Consider the following 17974-nt stretch of genomic DNA (forward strand, 5'->3'; position numbering starts at 1 on the left):
CAGTGGAAGACCTTGCTTTGTCTAGTTTACCCTGGAAGTTACTGGACAGATTGGGTATTTGGAAAAGGTCTAATCCAGCATCTCCAGTTGCACACAGCAAAACAGTGAGATTTGGTCCGATGAGCAGAGGGATAAAAATCTATTTTTACTTATTTTCAGTTTCCTCCCAGGTATAACTCAAGTTCTTCAGGCTCATAAAGATAAACAATCATTATGGGATACTATCAGTGAAGCTTCTGGGAATGGTGATACTGTTCTAATCTGCTTGCTTCTCTGATTGAGAATTTTTTCTCCCGTAGCTTTTAATGTCATTTATTTGGTCTGTAGTTTTGATATTTACAAATTAGTGTGTCATTGAGAGGTCCTTTCATGAACATGTCCATTTGAAGTTGTAACACTTCCTGTCCTTGTATTACCATTTCTAGATTTGGGAGAGTTTGAGACCCTCACTTTACACAATAGATTTCTATTCTTTCGGTTAGTGTTTTATATACTTTTATTTTTTATTTTTATATTTGTTTGTTTGTTAGATTAAGAAACTCATTTAAAGATTATCTATATTTTATTTATTCTTTTCATTTTTTATTCTTTTTTATTGGATTTTTTTGTTTACATTTCAAATGTTATTCTCTTTCCCTGTTTCATGTTAATCCCTCTATCGCATCCACATCCCTGTTCCTCTATAAGGGTATTCCAGCTCCCAAATCATCCCTCCCTTCTGCCTCCCCACCCTGATATTCCCCTACATTAGGGGGATCCAGCCTTGGCAAGGCAAGGATTTCTCCTCCTATTGGTACCAAACAAGGCCATCCTTTGCTACATATGCAGCTGGAGCCATGGGTCTGTCCATGTGTAGTTTTTAGGTAGTGGTTTAGCCCCTGGGAGCTTTGGCTGGTTGGTATTGTTGTTTTTACAGGGTTGCAAGACATTTAGCTCCTTCAATCCTTTCTCTAACTCCTACAATGTGGACCCCATCCTCAGTTCAATGGTTTGCTGCTAGCATTCGCCTCTGTATTTGTCATAATCTGGCTAAGCCTCTCAGGTGACTGCTATGTCAGGCTCCTGTCAGCATGCACTTCTTTGCTTCATCAATATTGTCTAGTTTGGGTGGAGATATATATATATATATATATATATATATATATATATATATATATATATATATGCAGGATACCCAAGTGAGGCAGGCTCTGCATGCCCATTCCTTCAGCCTGTGCTCCAAACTTAGTCTTCATATCTCCTCCTATGAATATTTTTCCCCATTATAAGAGAACTGAAGCATTGAAGCATCTGCACTTTGGTCATCCTTCTTCCTGGTCTACACGTGGTCTGCGGATTGTACCTAGGGTTACTAAAGCTTTGGGACTAATATCCACTTACCAATGAGTGCATACCATGTGCATTGTGTGTGTGTGTGTGTGTGTGTGTGTGTGTGTGTGTGTGTGAGATTGGCTTACCTCACTCAGGATGATATTATTATCTAGTTCCAACTGTTTGCTATGAATTTCATGAAATTATTGCTTTCATTAGCTGAGTAGTAATGAACTTGATCATGATGGATGATCGTTTTGATCTATATTTGGACTTACTTTGAGAGAATTTTATTGTGTAATTCTGAGTCAATATTCATAAGTGAAATTGGTCTGAAGTTCTCTTTATTTATTGGGTCTTTGTTTGGTTTAGGTAGAAACATAAATGTGGCTTCATAGTAAGACCTGTGCAGTACTCTTTCTCGTTCTATTTCGTGGAATATTTTTGAGAGCATTGGTATCAGATTTTCTGTGAAAATCTCATAGAATTCTGTACTAAACCCATCTGGTCCTGGATTTTTTTTTGGTTGAGAGATATTTAATAACTACTTCTATTTCCATAGGAATTATGGGACTGTTTAGATGGTTTATCTGTTCCTGATCTAATTTTGTTACCTGACATCCGACTAGAAAATTGTCCATTTCATCCAGATTTTCCAGTTTTGTTGAATATTTTTAGTAGGATCTGCTTTCCACAAATTCTGTTTTATGTCTCCCTGAACATTTCTGATTTTGTTAATTTGGGTACACTCTCTGTTACCTCTGCTTATTCTGGCTAAGAGTTTATCTATCTTGTTGATTTTGTCACAGAACTAACTCCTGGTTTTGTTGATTCTTTGTATAGTTCTTGTTTCTACTTGGATGGTTTCAGTCCTTAATTTTATTATATCCTGGTGTCTACTCTTCTTGGGTATATTTGCTTCTTTTTGTTCAAGAGCTTTTAGTTGTGCTGTCAAGCTTCTAATGTTTCTCTCCTGTTTCTTTTTGGAGTCACTCAGAGCTATGGGTTTTCCTCCTATCACTGCTTTCATTAGGTTCCCTAAGTTTGGGTATGTTGTGGCTTCATTTTCATTAAATTCTAAAAGTCTTTAATTTCTTTATTTCTTCCTTGAGCAAGCTATCATGGAGTAGATCATCATTTTACTTCAATGTATATGTGCATTGTGTCATTTTTGTTGTTATTGGAAACCAGCATTAGGGCATGTTGATATAATAGGATGCAAGGGATTATTTCAATCTTCTTGTATCTGTTTAGGCAGGTTTTGTGACCGATTATATGATCAGTTGTAGAGAAGGTACCATGAGTTCCTGAGAAGAAGGTGTATCCTTTTGTTGTAGGATGGAATGATCTATAAATATCTGTTAAGTCAATTTCGTTCATAACATATGTGAGTTTCTCTATGTTTCTGTTTAATTTCAGTTTCAATGACCTGTCCATTGATGAGAGTGAGGTGTTCAAATCTCCTATTATTATTGTGTGAGGTGCAATGTGTGCTTTGAACTTTAGTAAGGTTTCTTTTATGAATGTAGGTGTCCTTTAATTTGGAGCAGAGATATTCATGATGGAGAGTTCATCTTGGTTTATTTTCCCTTTGAAGAATATGAAGGGTCCTTAGTTATCTTTTTGATGTCTTTGGTTTAAAGTAGAAATTATTTGATATTAGAATGGCTACTCCGGGTTCTTTCTTTGGACCATTTGCTTGGAAACTTCTTTTCCAGCCTTTTACTCTGAATTAGTGCCTGTGTATTGGAGTTTCTATCTGTTATCCCTTATAGGGCTGGATTTGTAGAAAGATATTGTGTAAATTTCATTTTGTCAAGGAATATCTTCATTTTTCCATCTATGTTAGTTGAGAGTTTTGCTGGATATAGTAGCCTGGGCTGACATTGGTGTTCTCTTGGGGTCTGTATGACACCTGTCCAGTATCTTCGAGCTTTCAGTGTCTATGTTGAGAATTCTGGTGTGATTCTGATAGGTCTGCTTTGATATGTTTCTTGACCTTTCCGCTTACTGCTTTTAATATTATCTAGATGTTCTGTGCAATTGGTGTTTTGACTATAATGTGATGGGAGGAATTTCTATTCTGGTCCAATCTAATTGGAGTTCTGTAGGCTTTTTGAATATTTATGGGCATTTCTTTCTTTAGCTTAAGGAATTTTCTTCTATAATTTTACTGAAGATATTTACTGGCCCTTTAATTTGAGAATCTTTGCTCTCTTCTCTACTTACTATCCTTAGATTTGATCTTCTCATTCTATCCTGGACTTCCTGGATGTTTTGAGTTAGGAATTTTTTTGCATTTTACATTATTTTTGACAGTTTTGTTAATGTTTTCTATGGTATCTTCTGCCCCTGAGATTCTCTCTTCTATCACTTATATTCTGTTGCTGATAGTTGCGTCTATGACTCCTGATCTCTTTCCTAGGTTTTCTGTCTCCGAGCTTGTCTCTGTTTGTGATTTCTTTACTGTTTCTTTTTCCATTTTTAGATCCTGGGTGGTTTTGTTCAGTTCCTTTACTTGTTTGGCTGTGTTTTCCTCTAATATTTTAAGATATTTTTATGATTCCTCTTTAAGGGCTTTTACTTGTTTAACCTGTTTTCGTGTATTTCTTTAAGGCCCATGCCCCCTACAGTTTTACATGCAATTGTGTATAATTTAGAGCGATTATTGGTATTGGTGTTGGGGATTGACCCATTGGTTTCATACTGGCTAATCACCTGTTTTACCACAGAGACACGTGCCAGCACCTTTTGTTAAAATGTAAGATTTGTGGCTAGCTGACCTCAGCTTTGTGTATTAGTCCACTGTCTTGCTGTAGTAAAGAGTGTGGTCCTGACTGCCCAGAGGGTGATGCAAAATCACAAGTTTACATGTTGTAGTAATGTGAAAATGGAGGGCAGACACAGAAGGTGGGGTTTTTTGTGCTGCACTTTAGAGAACTTTTGTCTTTTGGTCTCCTCATTATGAAGCCATTTGTCCTTGGACCTTATGATGAAGAAAGGAGACAGGCATTTATTTAAAAACAACACCATAGTATTTATTTTTGTTGTTTGGTAAATGAATCTAACAAGTGTTCTGTAGTACACATGCAGCTTTTTAGCTTCATCCAGTGTTAGGAGTAAAGCAGCTATACATGTCCCATGTTTTCATGCTGACATGACCCAAACCACAGAGCCTCCTAGTTGCCATTAATTGGATTCTGATATTTTTCTCTCCATTTGGGATATTCCTATGTTTCATTCTTGTCACATATTTTTAGATATTAGCATTTGTGATAAACCTGAAACACAGTATATTAGGTGATTTTTCAATATACTTAAAAAACAGGAATTTAAGTCTCACATTGTAATTGTTTTTCCTGCAATTACCTGAAACACAGCTTTGTAAGAATTGCCTGGATAAATAATAATCCTATGTAAATATTATTTTCAAATTTCAGATCAATTCTTCCCAAGAACCTATATACCAAAAAATTTGCCTTGAATGCCACACTTCATATATGTTTTCTATAAGGTCTGTCTAGATATTATGGAGTCAATTTTCAATGTCCCAGAGAATCAATTGCAATACAAAAAAATGAGAAAAAAATGGTGGCTTTGTGAGGTTAGATAACTTGTTGATTGATTTGTCCTTTCAGTTGTCCCTTCCTTTACCTTTCACCAGCTTACTCTTTCCATACACCTGCAATGTTCAGTATATTCAGTGCTATGGACCCATTAAAATATGGACTGCCTTTTGGAAGACCCAAAAAATAAATAAATAAAAACATACATTATCATAACTCTTTGATGACGAAGTCACCAAACATTTCTTGTGCTGCTGTATCAGAATACCTACGACAGAGTCACTTACTGAAGAGATCTTGGATGAAATTTCTGGAGGAAATAGTTCTTTATCCTTTCTAGAGTAAGTTGTTAAGAGACAATGCCTATACTATTAAGTTCCCTCTTTGTAAAATTTTTCTTACCCTTAGAATCTGACCCTTTCTACCCTTGCCATCTTTTCAGACAACTGTGATGACCCTTTGGCCTCCTTTCTCTCACTGAGAGCTTTCTCCAGCTCCTCCGATGTCACTGGAAGTTCCAGCCCCGCTCACCTCAACTGGAGAATGGGTAAGAACTGTGACTAAGCCCATAATCTATGTGTTAGATGAGGATATCATAAATGCTTAGGAGAGAAAATGTGATCTATTTATACAGTGGTCATATCCAAAGTCATAATCCAGAAGGAAATCTGGGAGGTTAAGACTATATCAAAAGTACTTCCCCACGTGTAATAGTCAACACATTCCTCCAACTCTATGATCCAGCAAGGAATTCTTTATGTTTTGTTGTTGTTATTGTTTTTGTTTATGCTGCTGCTACTGCTGCTGCTTTTGTTATTTAAGGTACTGACTCTGGAACCAAGGGCTTCATGAAAGCTATGAACATGCTCTTTTATGGGGGTACAAGCCATCCTGTGAAATTCTTTGTTTATGTGAACTTGTGTCCAAAAAGATGTGAATGTGTATGTATACTTTCATGTCTGCAATTGTATGTTGTGGAAGGGGTAAAGGACAGCCTTGAAAGATATTACTTAGGTCCTGTACACTTTTATGAGAAAGGGTGTCTCATTAACCTGGAGCTTAAAGGTTAGATTGCCTGGATTCCTGTCTCTGCCTTCCATTTCTGTGATTAAAAACATGCACCACAATGCCTGTTTAAATTTTATCATGGTTTCTGTGGGATCAACCTCAGGTCCTCATGATTGTGTGCAACTACTTCATACATTGAACTATCCAAAATCCTGTGAATTTCTGTTTTTGTTTTTGTTTTGTTTTGTTTTGTCATCATGAGAACTATTGCTAGAGGTTAATGTTTTAATGTTTGTTTTATTATGCACATTTTATGTGTCAGTATAAATAGCTACCAAAGTGTCCTTCATGACATGTTAGTGAAATGTTTACTAAAATACTTCAGTACATGTAGTTTTACTTTGAGATTAATATTAATATTTTAAGGTATATTTTACAAATAATTAAAAGTAAGAACACAAAATGTAATCTTAACAGATACTGTGTAAATACCTGATCTGTTAAAACTACAATATTTATCTTTGACTAGTCTGTAATGCAAAATGAACTTAACCAATATAATGTTGGATATTTATCTATATTTTGATATTGATCTTGTGATATATAAGCTAAATTATCTCTTTCTTAAAAGACTAACATAAAATTCTGAAATCCGATTAGTCTTACAAACTGATTCTTGATTAAAAATTGTTGATTGTTAGGGCTAGGGAGATGGATTAATGGGAAAAGTACTTGCCTCAAAAGCATAAGGGCAAGAATTCAAATCCCTACAACCCATGTAAATGCCCGGTAGGTGTGGCAGCTGCCTGCAATTCCATCATTCAGGAGGCAGGGACAGGCCATGCCCCAAAGAAGCTGGCTAGAAAGACTAGTCAAATAGTGAGTTTCCAGTATACAGAAAAGCTTGCTCCCACATTTCAGATGAAGAGCAACTGAGGAATGAATTCCTGTTAAAATTTCTCTTTTGTTCTTGTGATTAAAGTACTCTGTCCAAATGCAAATTAGGGAAGGAAGGTTTTATGCAAGTTTCTAGACTACAATCCATCATTAACGAAAGCCTGGACCTCAATTCAGGCAAGAATCTGAAGTTGGCCTGCCTGCTGTTGCATCACTTCTAACCAAAATTCTCACTTACTGCCAAGGAAGAAACCCTGGAGGAATGAAAGGCTGCCTGATAATTTGGTTACAGATTTAAGAAGATTTTTAGTACAGTCTGGGACCACCTGCTCATTTGATGATATTGTCCACAGTATGCTGTAATTCCTATATCTATTAACAACCAAGAAAATCACCTTAGACATGCCCTTATGCACAATCTAGTCAGTCACTCAAGAATCTTTTCTTAGGTGACTCCAGGCTGTGTCAGTTTGATGGTTAAGGCTACATAATGCAACACTGATATAAAATGCAGACCTTTTTGCACATAAACAAGTGCATGTGTCAGGAACTGGAGGGGATGACAGAGAGATTCAGAGGGTCAGGAAATCTAAGAAAAATATGTACCAGAGATTATGGGAACTGTGGATAGTCTTTGGAGAATCCTGGACACCAGGGAAATGTGAGGCTTCCAGGACACAACAGGATGACTATAGCTGAAATGCAAAGAGAAAGGAGAGATAGAAGCCATAGAGATCACCTCCAGTAGTTAGGCATGGTCTCGAGTTGAGGGATGGGACCAACGACCCATCTTAAAGTTTTTATCCCAGAAATGTTCCTGTCCAAAAGAAGAACGGGACAAAAAAGGAAACAGAGACTGAAGGGAGGGCCATCCGGGGACTGCTCCACCTGAGGATAAATCATGTCTGCAGACACCAAAGCTGACACTATTGCTGTAGTCAAGAGGAACTTGCAGATAGGATCATAGTGTGGTGGTGCCCGGGAGGGCTGGCCAGCAACTGACCAATGCAGATGTGGATGCTTGGAACCAACCATCCGACTGAGCTCAGGGAACGTGGTCATGGAGATGGCGGGAGGACTGAAGGAGCATTGGAGGATTGCAACCCCATTGGAAGAACAACATAGGCCGGCCTGACCATGCAGTTCTCCCAGAGATTAGACCAACAACCAAGGAGTGTACCTGGAACAATACATATGTACCACAGAATGCCCTTTCCTGACAGCAATGGAAGGGGAGGCCCTTGGTCTCAGGGAGATTTGATACCTCAGCATAGGGAGATGCAGGAGCAATGGTTTAGGATATGTGGGTGGGTGGATGGAAGAGCACCCTCATATGGGCAAAGGGGAGGGGAAGGGCAGATGTGAGATATGGTTGGTAAAGGGATAATCTAGAAATGGAATAGCATTTGAGATGCAAACAAATGGAATGATTAATAAAAAATTCAAACCAAAACAAGTACATTATAACCACATATATTAAAACACACATATTTTTGTGCACAGACATATACACAAATGTACATAAAATTCTGTATGTAAGTATAGCACATCCATTGGCTTTTTCTCATTTATGCCATCTCTTCTCAAATGTGCATCACATAGGTGTATTAGGCTGACCAACATAATATATTTTTCCTATTTCGATTTACCTTTGGATTCTGAAATACGTATTAGTTTTTGAATTATTGATATTTGAATCCTTGATGGATTTAATTTGTTAAAATTTTATGTCTTTGAATCTCCATCATTTCACATTTATAGATTTGTTTATTTACTTGTAGTATATTTTATGCTATGAGTTATAAGACCACTGTTATAACATTATCCATAAGCAAAAATCAGTCATAATTTATTTGAGGAAGCCATCTAAGAATACAGATGTCTCTATTTTTGGTGGAAACAATAGAGAAATTGCTTCTAGACTGCACATGAGTGTATTACTTGTCATCGTTCCCAAGGGATACTGGACAGCAGTTATTTATTTAGTATTAACAACATGTTGTGTTTTGATAAAAGAATCATTATTCTGTAATTTTATATCAAATCTCAAATATCTGTGGATTTTATGCAAAAGTTTCTGTAACTGAGTCCCTTGTACATCAAAGGGCTATACTATTATAAAAGAAAAAATATCTCATTATAGCACAGAGAAGAGACTATTGATGCAATATATATTTTAATAATGGTCTTTGCTTAGTCTTATGAATTAATATCTAATTTTATTTTTATGTATATTATCATAATAATCCATAGCACAACTAGTGTAAGGTATGTATTTTACCTTTTCCCATGAGAGAAAGTTGCTGAACTTCAGGAAAATGACATAGTTTGCCAATATGTAGTAGGAAATAGAAAATACTTGGGTTCAAACCCAACTCAACTGAATTCAGGAATCATGAAACAGCAAAAAATATTTTTGAAACTAAATAGTAAGTGGTCAATTGCCAGCTATGACACGGTGGTGTTCTATGGGCATCATCAAGCCACTTGCTAAGCTCAGATTTTTATCTTTGGCATCTCTGGATGATACCTGTCTTATACTATTTCCCAGAGAACCATACTAGGAACTCGAATTGAGAAGAGCTTCCCTATTGCTGGACAGAATGCTAGGCATTAATCAGTGAAACCCCAGTTTTACTTCAGGAAAAAAATAGCTTGTTCAGGCAATTTAATACAGCCTGAAAAGTGATTCCCAAGACAATTAGTCTGATCTCTACACAAAGTGTGTGATACCAGGTCCACACTATCTAGGAACTCCTTATTCTCCTATGGGGAAGCTGAGGGTTTCACTTTATGACCATTATGTCCTTCTTAGAGGGATAGTGACTGTAGACAGTGTCTTTGCAATGATTAATCATACCTGTCCCTTTTCTGGCTTGGTGGGGAGCGTGGGTATTATACATCAGACCAGTTTGTGTGAGAGAGGAGACAACTCCTTACCTCTCTTTGTTAAGAGGCCAAACTGGGGAGACTCCCTCTCTAGTCCAGTGTGCAATGTTCTGTCGGGTCTCTCCATTCACAGAGTCTCATCTTCCCTTACGGTTTGGCATACCCAGGCGCGCTCTCTCCTCTCTCTCTCTCTCTCTCTCTCTCTCTCTCTCTCTCTCTCTCTCTCTCTCTTTCCCGTGTGGGTGAGTGTGTATGTGTGTATGTCTGTGTGTCTGTGTGTCTGTGTATATCACCTGAGACACATGAGCTAGTGATATTGCCCAACACATACCACAGATATTTTATCTGCATATTGATTGAATGAATGTACAAGTAGTTTCTGGAAGACGTTGGAATGCAATCAGAACTACAAGCTAATACTTTAGACTGGCTATTGAACAGTTAATGCTTCTTTAACTATTTAAGATTACATCTTAAATGTTAGTCACTAAGCAAGAAACTTCACACATGATTACTCTAACCTGGTAGGAATTCTATTATAAAGAGTTGATGGTTTGAGAAGAGGACTCAATTGGCTTACTTATGAAACATGAGGACCTGGGTCCATTACCCATATCAATATCTAGGGTTGCAGTGTTCATAATAACCCATGCATTCTGTGATATAAATGGAATCAGTAGGATCTCCACACTGAGTTATCTATATAATCTCACCAAACCAATGAGTTCTTAGTTCAGTAAGAGATCCTGCCTCAATATACCAAAAATCATAGTTGAGGGGCTGAAAAGAAGGTGTAATGATTAAAAATAACTGTTTGTTCTTCATGAAGACCCCAACTGTTATAATGAGTGGCTTACAAGCATCTGTCATGCCACTTTCAGTGGCTGTGATGCCATCTTCTGGACTGCACAGGCATGTCACATCCATGCAATGCAATATCCACACACAGAAAAATACAAAACAACATACATAATAACTTAAAAAAATTAAAAATAGTTTGCATCCGCTTTGGGAATGTAAGCCCATAACGAAAGAACTCGAAGAGCTTAATGTATGTGAAGTTGACTAAATTAATGAATATGTATGTGTGTTTGCAATTATGTGTCCAACATATGGAATGCATGGACATATGTTACATATATATCATTATAAAACATAAAAGTATGGTAATGTTGTGAAGAACAAATTTTTCCTGTGAATATACAAGAAAGTATAAAATCTAGCAAGCTAAAAAGAAAGGATGTAGTATTAATTAACAGAGAACCTTGCAGAAAAAGGATTTATTGTTCTCCTCAGACTGGACTTATAAACTATCAATGTTCAAAATTAATAAGAGCCTGAGGATCCTTTTTCTACAATGAGTGCTTTAAATAGCCCCTTTCATCTGATGAATGGACAGACATCAACCATACCCCATCCCTAGAGGAAATATTTACAAAGCTACAGAATTCTGGAAATTCTGATAGCCACAAAGGTATTAAAGATTTTCTCCATTAGTACTGAATGGTGAGTCTAAGAATTCAGTCATGTGGCAAGCTTATGTGGCATTTAACTGAAAAAAAAAAAAAAGGTAACCCAAACACAGAAAAACACACATGGTATGCGCTCATTGATAAGTGGCTATTAGCCCAAATGCTTGAATTACCCTAGATGCCGAGAACAAATGAAACTCTAAACGGATGATCAAAATGTGAATGCTTCACTCCTTCTTTAAAAGGGGAACAAGAATACCCTTGGCAGGGAATAGAGAGGCAAAGATTATAACAGACACAGAAGGACACCCATTCAGAGCCTGCCCCACATGTGGCCCATACATATACAGCTATCCAATTAGACAAGATGGATGAAACAAAGAAGTGCAGGCCGACAGGAGCCGGATGTAGATCTCTCCTGAGAGACACAGCCAGAATACAGCATATACAGAGGCGAATGCAGGCAGCAAACCACTGAACTGAGAATAAGACCCCCGTTGAAGGAATCAGAGAAAGAACTGGAAGAGCTTGAAGGGGCTCATGACCCCATATGTACAACAATGCCAAGCAACCAGAGCTTCCAGGGACTAAGCCACTACCTAAAGACTATACATGGACTGACCCTGGACTCTGACCTCATAGGTAGCAATGAATATCCTAGTGAGAGCACCAGTGGAACTGGAAGCCCTGGGTCCTGCTAAGACTGAACCCCCAGTGAACTAGATTGTTGGGGAGAGGGAGGCAATGGGGGGAAGATGGAGAGGGGAACACCCATAAAGGAGGGGGGAGGGATTAGGGGGATGTTTGCCCGGAAACCGGGAAAGGGAATAACATTCGAAATGTAAATAAGAAATACTCATGTTAATAAAAAAAAAGGATAAACTTCCTATATATGGAGAAGTACTTACTGCTTTACCTCATATTATGTCAGCCAGATTGCACAGAGGAATTAGCCTTATCCCCATTACCAAGGTATCATTGCTTCAGCAAATGATAGAATACCATGTCCATTCCATAAATTCATTAGAAATTTTCCTCCCACATCCTCACTCTATACAGAGGCATCTTCTATATGTCTCTGTCCAGAAGATACGCATAACTCCAATAATGTACACAGAAATAATTGTGCATGATTCTTATTAGCTCAGTTATTTCCTCAATGGTATTACTGAAGCATAAATAGCAAAATTAATTGTATATTAAACTTCATGGTGTGATTATTTGATATATGTATAATGTATAAGGACCAGTCCTTATATATTATACAGAGGGATCCTGCTCAAGGGAAGGCCCTAAGGCTTGACACTATTACTGATGCTATGGTTTGCTTACAAACAAGAGTTTATCATGACTGCAGTCTGAAAGGCCCACCCAACAAGCAGCTGGAAGAGTCAGATGCAGAGATTTACACCCAGCCAATGAACAGAAGCCAGTGACCCCTATGGTTGAATTAGGGAAAAGGTGGAAGAAGCTTAACAAAAATTGTAAAATGCTTAACAAAATTATGTTAGTTGATACACTTTTTTTTTTGTTCTTTAATCTTTTTTTTTTACAGCACAGTCTTAATACCCCTCCTGGTCCACCCTCTGACTCTTACTCATCCCATACCTCCTTAACCCATTTTCAAGAGGATGTCCCGAAACCCCACCTTCACCCCACTAGACCTCCCCAATCTTTGGGGCCACAAGTTACTTGAGGGTTAGGTGCATCTTCTAGCATTGAGTCCACACCAGACAGTACTCTGGTATTGGGGGGCCTCTTATCAGCTGTGTATGCTACCTGGTTGGTGGCTCCGTGTCTGAGAGATCTTGAGGGTTCACATTAGTTCAGACTGCTGGTCTTCCTATAGGGTCGCTCAGCTTCTTGCACCTTTTCCCTAATTCAACCATAGGGGTCACTGACTTCTGTCCATTGGCTGGGTGTAAATTTCTGCATCTGACTCATTCAGCTACTTGTTGGGTGGGCTTTTCAGATTGCAGTCATGATAGGCTCCTGTTTGTAAGCAAACCATAACCTCAGTAATAGTGTCAGGCCTTCGGGGTTTCCCTGAAGCAGGATCCAATTTGTGCCTATCACTGGACCTCCTTTCCCGCAGGCTCTTCTCCATTTTTGTCCCTGCAGTTCTTTCAGACAGGAACAACTCTGGATCAGAGTTTTTGACTGTGGGATGGCAACCACATACCTCCACTTGATCTTCTGTCTTTCTATTGGAGGTGGTCTCTACAAGTTTCCACTCTCCTCACTGTAGGGTATTTCATCGAAGGACTGTCCCTTTGAGTTCTGATAATCTCTTACCTGCCAAGTCTCTGGTACATTCAAGAGGGTTCCTCCATTTCGTATTTCCCGAGGTTTCCTGTTTTCATTCTTCTTCTGGCCCTCGGGGCTTCAGTCTTCTCCCCCTACTACTGTATCATGTTCCTCTCTTCCCCCCCTGTCTAATTTTCCATCCAGTTGCCCCCACCTGATTGCTTTCTTCTCCCTCCCAAGTGGGAATGAGGCATTCTCACTGGGGCCGTTCTACTTTTTAACCTTCTTGGGTTCTGTGGATCGTAGCCTGCGTATTCTCTACTTTTTTGGGTAATATTCACTTATTAGTGACTATGTGCCCTGCATGTCCTTTTGGGTCTGTGTTACCTTACTGAGGATAACATCTCTACTTCCATCCATTTGCCTCAAAAATTCAGGCTGTCCTCCCTCTTAATAGCTGAGTAGCATTCCATTGTGTTAATGAACCATATTTTCTCTATCCATTCTTCTTTTTTTTTATTAACTTGAGTATTTCTTATTTACATTTCGAGTGTTATTTCCTTTCCCGGTTTCAGGGCAAACATCCCCCTAATCCCTCCCACTCCACTTCTTTATGGGTGTTCCCCTCCCAACCCTCCCCCCATTGCCGCCCTCCCCCCATAGTCTAGTTCACTGGGGATTCAGTCTTAGCAGGACCCAGGGCTTTCCCTTCCACTGGTGCTCTTACTAGGATATTCATTGCTACCTATGAGGTCAGAGTCCAGGGTCAGTCCATGTATAGTCTTTAGGTAGTGGCTTAGTCCCTGGAAGCTCTGGTTGTTTGGCATTGTTGTACATATGGGGTCTCGAGCCCCTTCAAGCTCTTCCAGATCTTTCTCTGATTCGTTCAATGGGAGTCCTATTCTCAATTCAGTAGTTTGATGCTGGCATTTGCCTCTGTATTTACTGTATTCTGGCCGTGTCTCACAGGAGAGATCTACATCCGGCTCCTGTCGGCCTGCACTTCTTTGCTTCATCCATCTTGTCTAATTGGATAGCTGTATATGTATGGGCCACATGTGGGGCAGGCTCTGAATGGGTGTTCCTTCTGTGTCTGTTATAATCTTTGCCTCTCTATTCCCTGCCAAGGGTATTCTTGTTCCCCTTTTAAAGAAGGAGTGAAGCATTCACATTTTGATCATCCATCTTGAGTTTCATTTGTTCTAAGCATCAAGTGTAATTTAAGCATTTGGGTTAATAGCCACTTATCAATGAGGGCATACCATGTGTGTTTTTCTGTGATTAGGTTAACTCACTCAGGATGATATTTTCCAGTTCCAACCATTTGCCTATGAATTTCAAAGAGTCATTGTTTTTGATAGCGGAGTAGTATTCCATTGGGTAGATACACCACGTTTTCTGTATCTATTCCTCTGTCGAAGGGCATTTGGGTTCTTTCCAGCTTCTGGCTATTATAAATAAGGCTGCTATGAACATAGTGGAGCACGTGTCTTTTTTATATGTTGGGGAATCTTTTGGGTATATGCCCAAGAGAGGTATAGCTGGATCCACGGGCAGTTCAATGTCCAATTTTCTGAGGAACCTCCAGACTAATTTCCAGAATGGTTGTACCAGTCTGCAATCCAACCAACAATGGAGAAGTGTTCCTCTTTCTCCACATCCTCGCCAGCATTTGCTGTCACCTGAGTTTTTGATCTTAGCGATTCTCACTGGTGTGAGGTAAAATCTCAGGGTTGTTTTGATTTGCATTTCCCTTATGACTAAAGATGTTGAACATTTCTTTAGGTGTTTCTCAGCCATTCGGCATTCCTCAGCTGAGAATTCTTTGTTTAGCTCTGAACCCCATTTTTTAATAGGGTTATTTGTCTCCCTGTGGTCTAACTTCTTGAGTTCTTTGTATATTTTAGATATAAGGCCTCTATCTGTTGTAGGATTGGTAAAGATCTTTTCCCAATCTGTTGGTTGCCGTTTTGTCCTAATCACAGTGTCCTTTGCCTTACAGAAGCTTTGCAGTTTTATGAGATCCCATTTGTCGATTCTTGATCTTAGAGCATAAGCCATTGGTGTTTTTTTCAGGAAATTTTTTCCAGTGCCCATGTGTTCGAGATGCTGCCCTGGTTTTTCTTCTATTAGCTTGAGTATATCTGGTTTGATGTGGAGGTCCTTGATCCACTTGGATTTAAGCTTTGTACAGGGTGATAAGCATGGATCGATCTGCATTCTTTTACATGTTGCCCTCCAGTTTAACCAGCACCATTTGCTGAAATGCTATCTTTTTTCCATTTGATGGTTTTGGCTCCTTTGTCAAAAATCAAGTGACCATAGGTGTGTGGGTTCATTTCTGGGTCTTCAATTCTATTCCATTGGTCTATCTGTCTGTCTCTGTACCAATATCATGCAGATTTTATGACCATTGCTCTGTAATACTGCTTGAGTTCAGGGATAGTGATTCCCCCTGAAGTACTTTTATTGTTGAGGATAGTTTTAGCTATCCAGGGTTTTTTGTTATTCCAGATGAATTTGCAAATTGTTCTGTCTAACTCTTTGAAGAAATGGATTGGTATTTTGATGGGGAATTGCATTGAATCTGTAGATCGCTTTTGGTAAAATGGCCATTTTTACTATATTAATCCTGCCAATCCATGAGCATGGGAGATCTTTCCATCTTCTGAGGTCTTCTTCAATTTCTTTCTTCAGAGTCTTGAAGTTCTTATTGTACAAATCTTTTACTTGCTTAGTTAAAGTCAAACCAAGGTACTTTATATTATTTGGGTCTATTATGAAGGGTGTCATTTCCCTAATTTCTTTCTCAGCTTGGTTCTCTTTTGGGTAGAGGAAGGCTACTGATTTATTTGAGTTAATTTTATACCCAGTCACTTTGCTGAAGTTGTTTATCAGCTTTAGTAGTTCTCTGGTGGAACTTTTGGGATCACTTAAATATACTATCATATCATCTGCAAATAGCGATATTTTGACTTCTTTTCCAATCTGTATCCCCTTGATTTCCTTTTGTTGTCTGATTGCTCTGGCTAGAACTTCAAGAACTGTATTGAATAAGTAGGGAGAGAGTTGGGAGCCTTGTCTAGTACCTGACTTTAGTGGGATTGCTTCAAGTTTTTCTCCATTTAGTTTAATGTTAGCAACTGGTTTGCTGTATATGGCTTTTACTATGTTTAGGAATGGACCTTGAATTCCTCTTCTTTCCAGGACTTTTATCATGAAGGGTGTTAAATTTTGTCAAATGCTTTCTCAGCATCTAATGAAATGACCAGGTGGTTTTGTTCTTTCAGTTTGTTTACATAATGAATCACGTTGATTGTTTTCTGTATATTAAACCATCCCTGCATGCCTGGGATGAAGCCTACTTGATCATGGTGGATGATTGTTTTGATGTGCTCTTGGATTCGGTTTGCCAGAATTTTATTGAGTATTTTTGCGTCGATATTCATAAGGGAAATTGGTCTGAAGTTCTCTTTCTTTGTTGGGTCTTTGTGTGTTTTAGGTGTAAGTGTAATTGTGGCTTCATAGAAGGATTTCGGTAGTGCTCCATCTGTTTCAATTTTGTGGAATAGTTTGGATAATATTGGTATGAGGTCTTCTATGAAGGTCTGATAGAATTCTGCACTAAACCTGTCTGGACCTGGGCTCTTTTTGGTTGGGAGACCTTTAATGACTGCTTCTATTTCCTTAGGATTTATGGGGTTCTTCAATTGGTTTATCTGTTCCTGATTTAACTTCGGTACCTGGTATCTGTCTAGGAAATTGTCCATTTCCTGCAGATTGTCAAGTTTTGTTGAATACAGGCTGTTATAGTAAGATCTGATGATTTTTTTAATTTCCTCTGAATCTGTAGTTATGTCTCCCTTTTCATTTCTGATTTTGTTAATTTGGACACACTCTCTCTGTCCTCTCGTTAATCTGGCTAAGGGTTTATCTATCTTGTTGATTTTCTCAAAGAACCAACCTTTGGTTCTGTTGATTCTTTCTATGGTCCTTTTTGTTTCTACTTGATTGATTTCAGCTCTGAGTTTGATTATTTCCTGCCTTCTACTCCCCTGGGTGTATTTGTTTCTTTTTGTTCTATAGCTTTTAGGTGTGCTCTCAAGCTGGTGACATATGCTCTTTCCTGTTTCTTTCTGCAGGCACTCAGAACTATGAGTTTTCCTCTTAGCACAGCTTTCCTTGTGTCCCATTAGTTTGGGTGTGTTGTACCTTCATTTTCATTAAATTCTAAAAACTCTTTAATTTCTTTCTTTATTTCTTCCTTGACCAGGTTATCATTGAGTAGAGCATTGTTCAATTTCAATGTATATGTGGGCGTTCTTCCCTTATTGTTATTGAAGACCAGCTTTAGGCCGTGGTGGTCTGATAGCAGGCATGGAATTATTTCTATCTTTCTGTACCTGTTGAGGCCCGTTTTTTGACCAATTATATGGTCAATTTTGGAGAAAGTATCATGAGGAGCTGAGAAGCAGGTATATCCCTTTGCTTTAGGATAGAATGTTCTATAAATATCTGTTAAGTCCATTTGGCTCATGACTTCTCTTAATCTGTCTACGTCTCGGTTTAATTTCTGTTTCTATG

General features: G+C 38.5%; 1 protein-coding gene across 6 annotated transcripts in view; it reads left to right on the top strand.

Annotated features, from left to right (window-relative positions):
* Positions 1-17974, top strand: part of Cntnap5b (contactin associated protein family member 5B) — a 903457-nt gene that overhangs the window by 196216 nt on the left and 689267 nt on the right. For all 6 annotated transcript variants that reach the window (XM_063272213.1, XM_063272212.1, XM_017598777.3 and 3 more), the window contains exon 2: positions 5320-5424. In XM_063272213.1, coding sequence (XP_063128283.1) covers positions 5320-5424 — 105 coding nt within the window. The remainder of the gene's footprint in view (positions 1-5319; positions 5425-17974) is intronic.

Source organism: Rattus norvegicus, chromosome 13, assembly GCF_036323735.1.
Source record: "Rattus norvegicus strain BN/NHsdMcwi chromosome 13, GRCr8, whole genome shotgun sequence".
Classification (NCBI taxonomy): domain Eukaryota; kingdom Metazoa; phylum Chordata; class Mammalia; order Rodentia; family Muridae; genus Rattus; species Rattus norvegicus.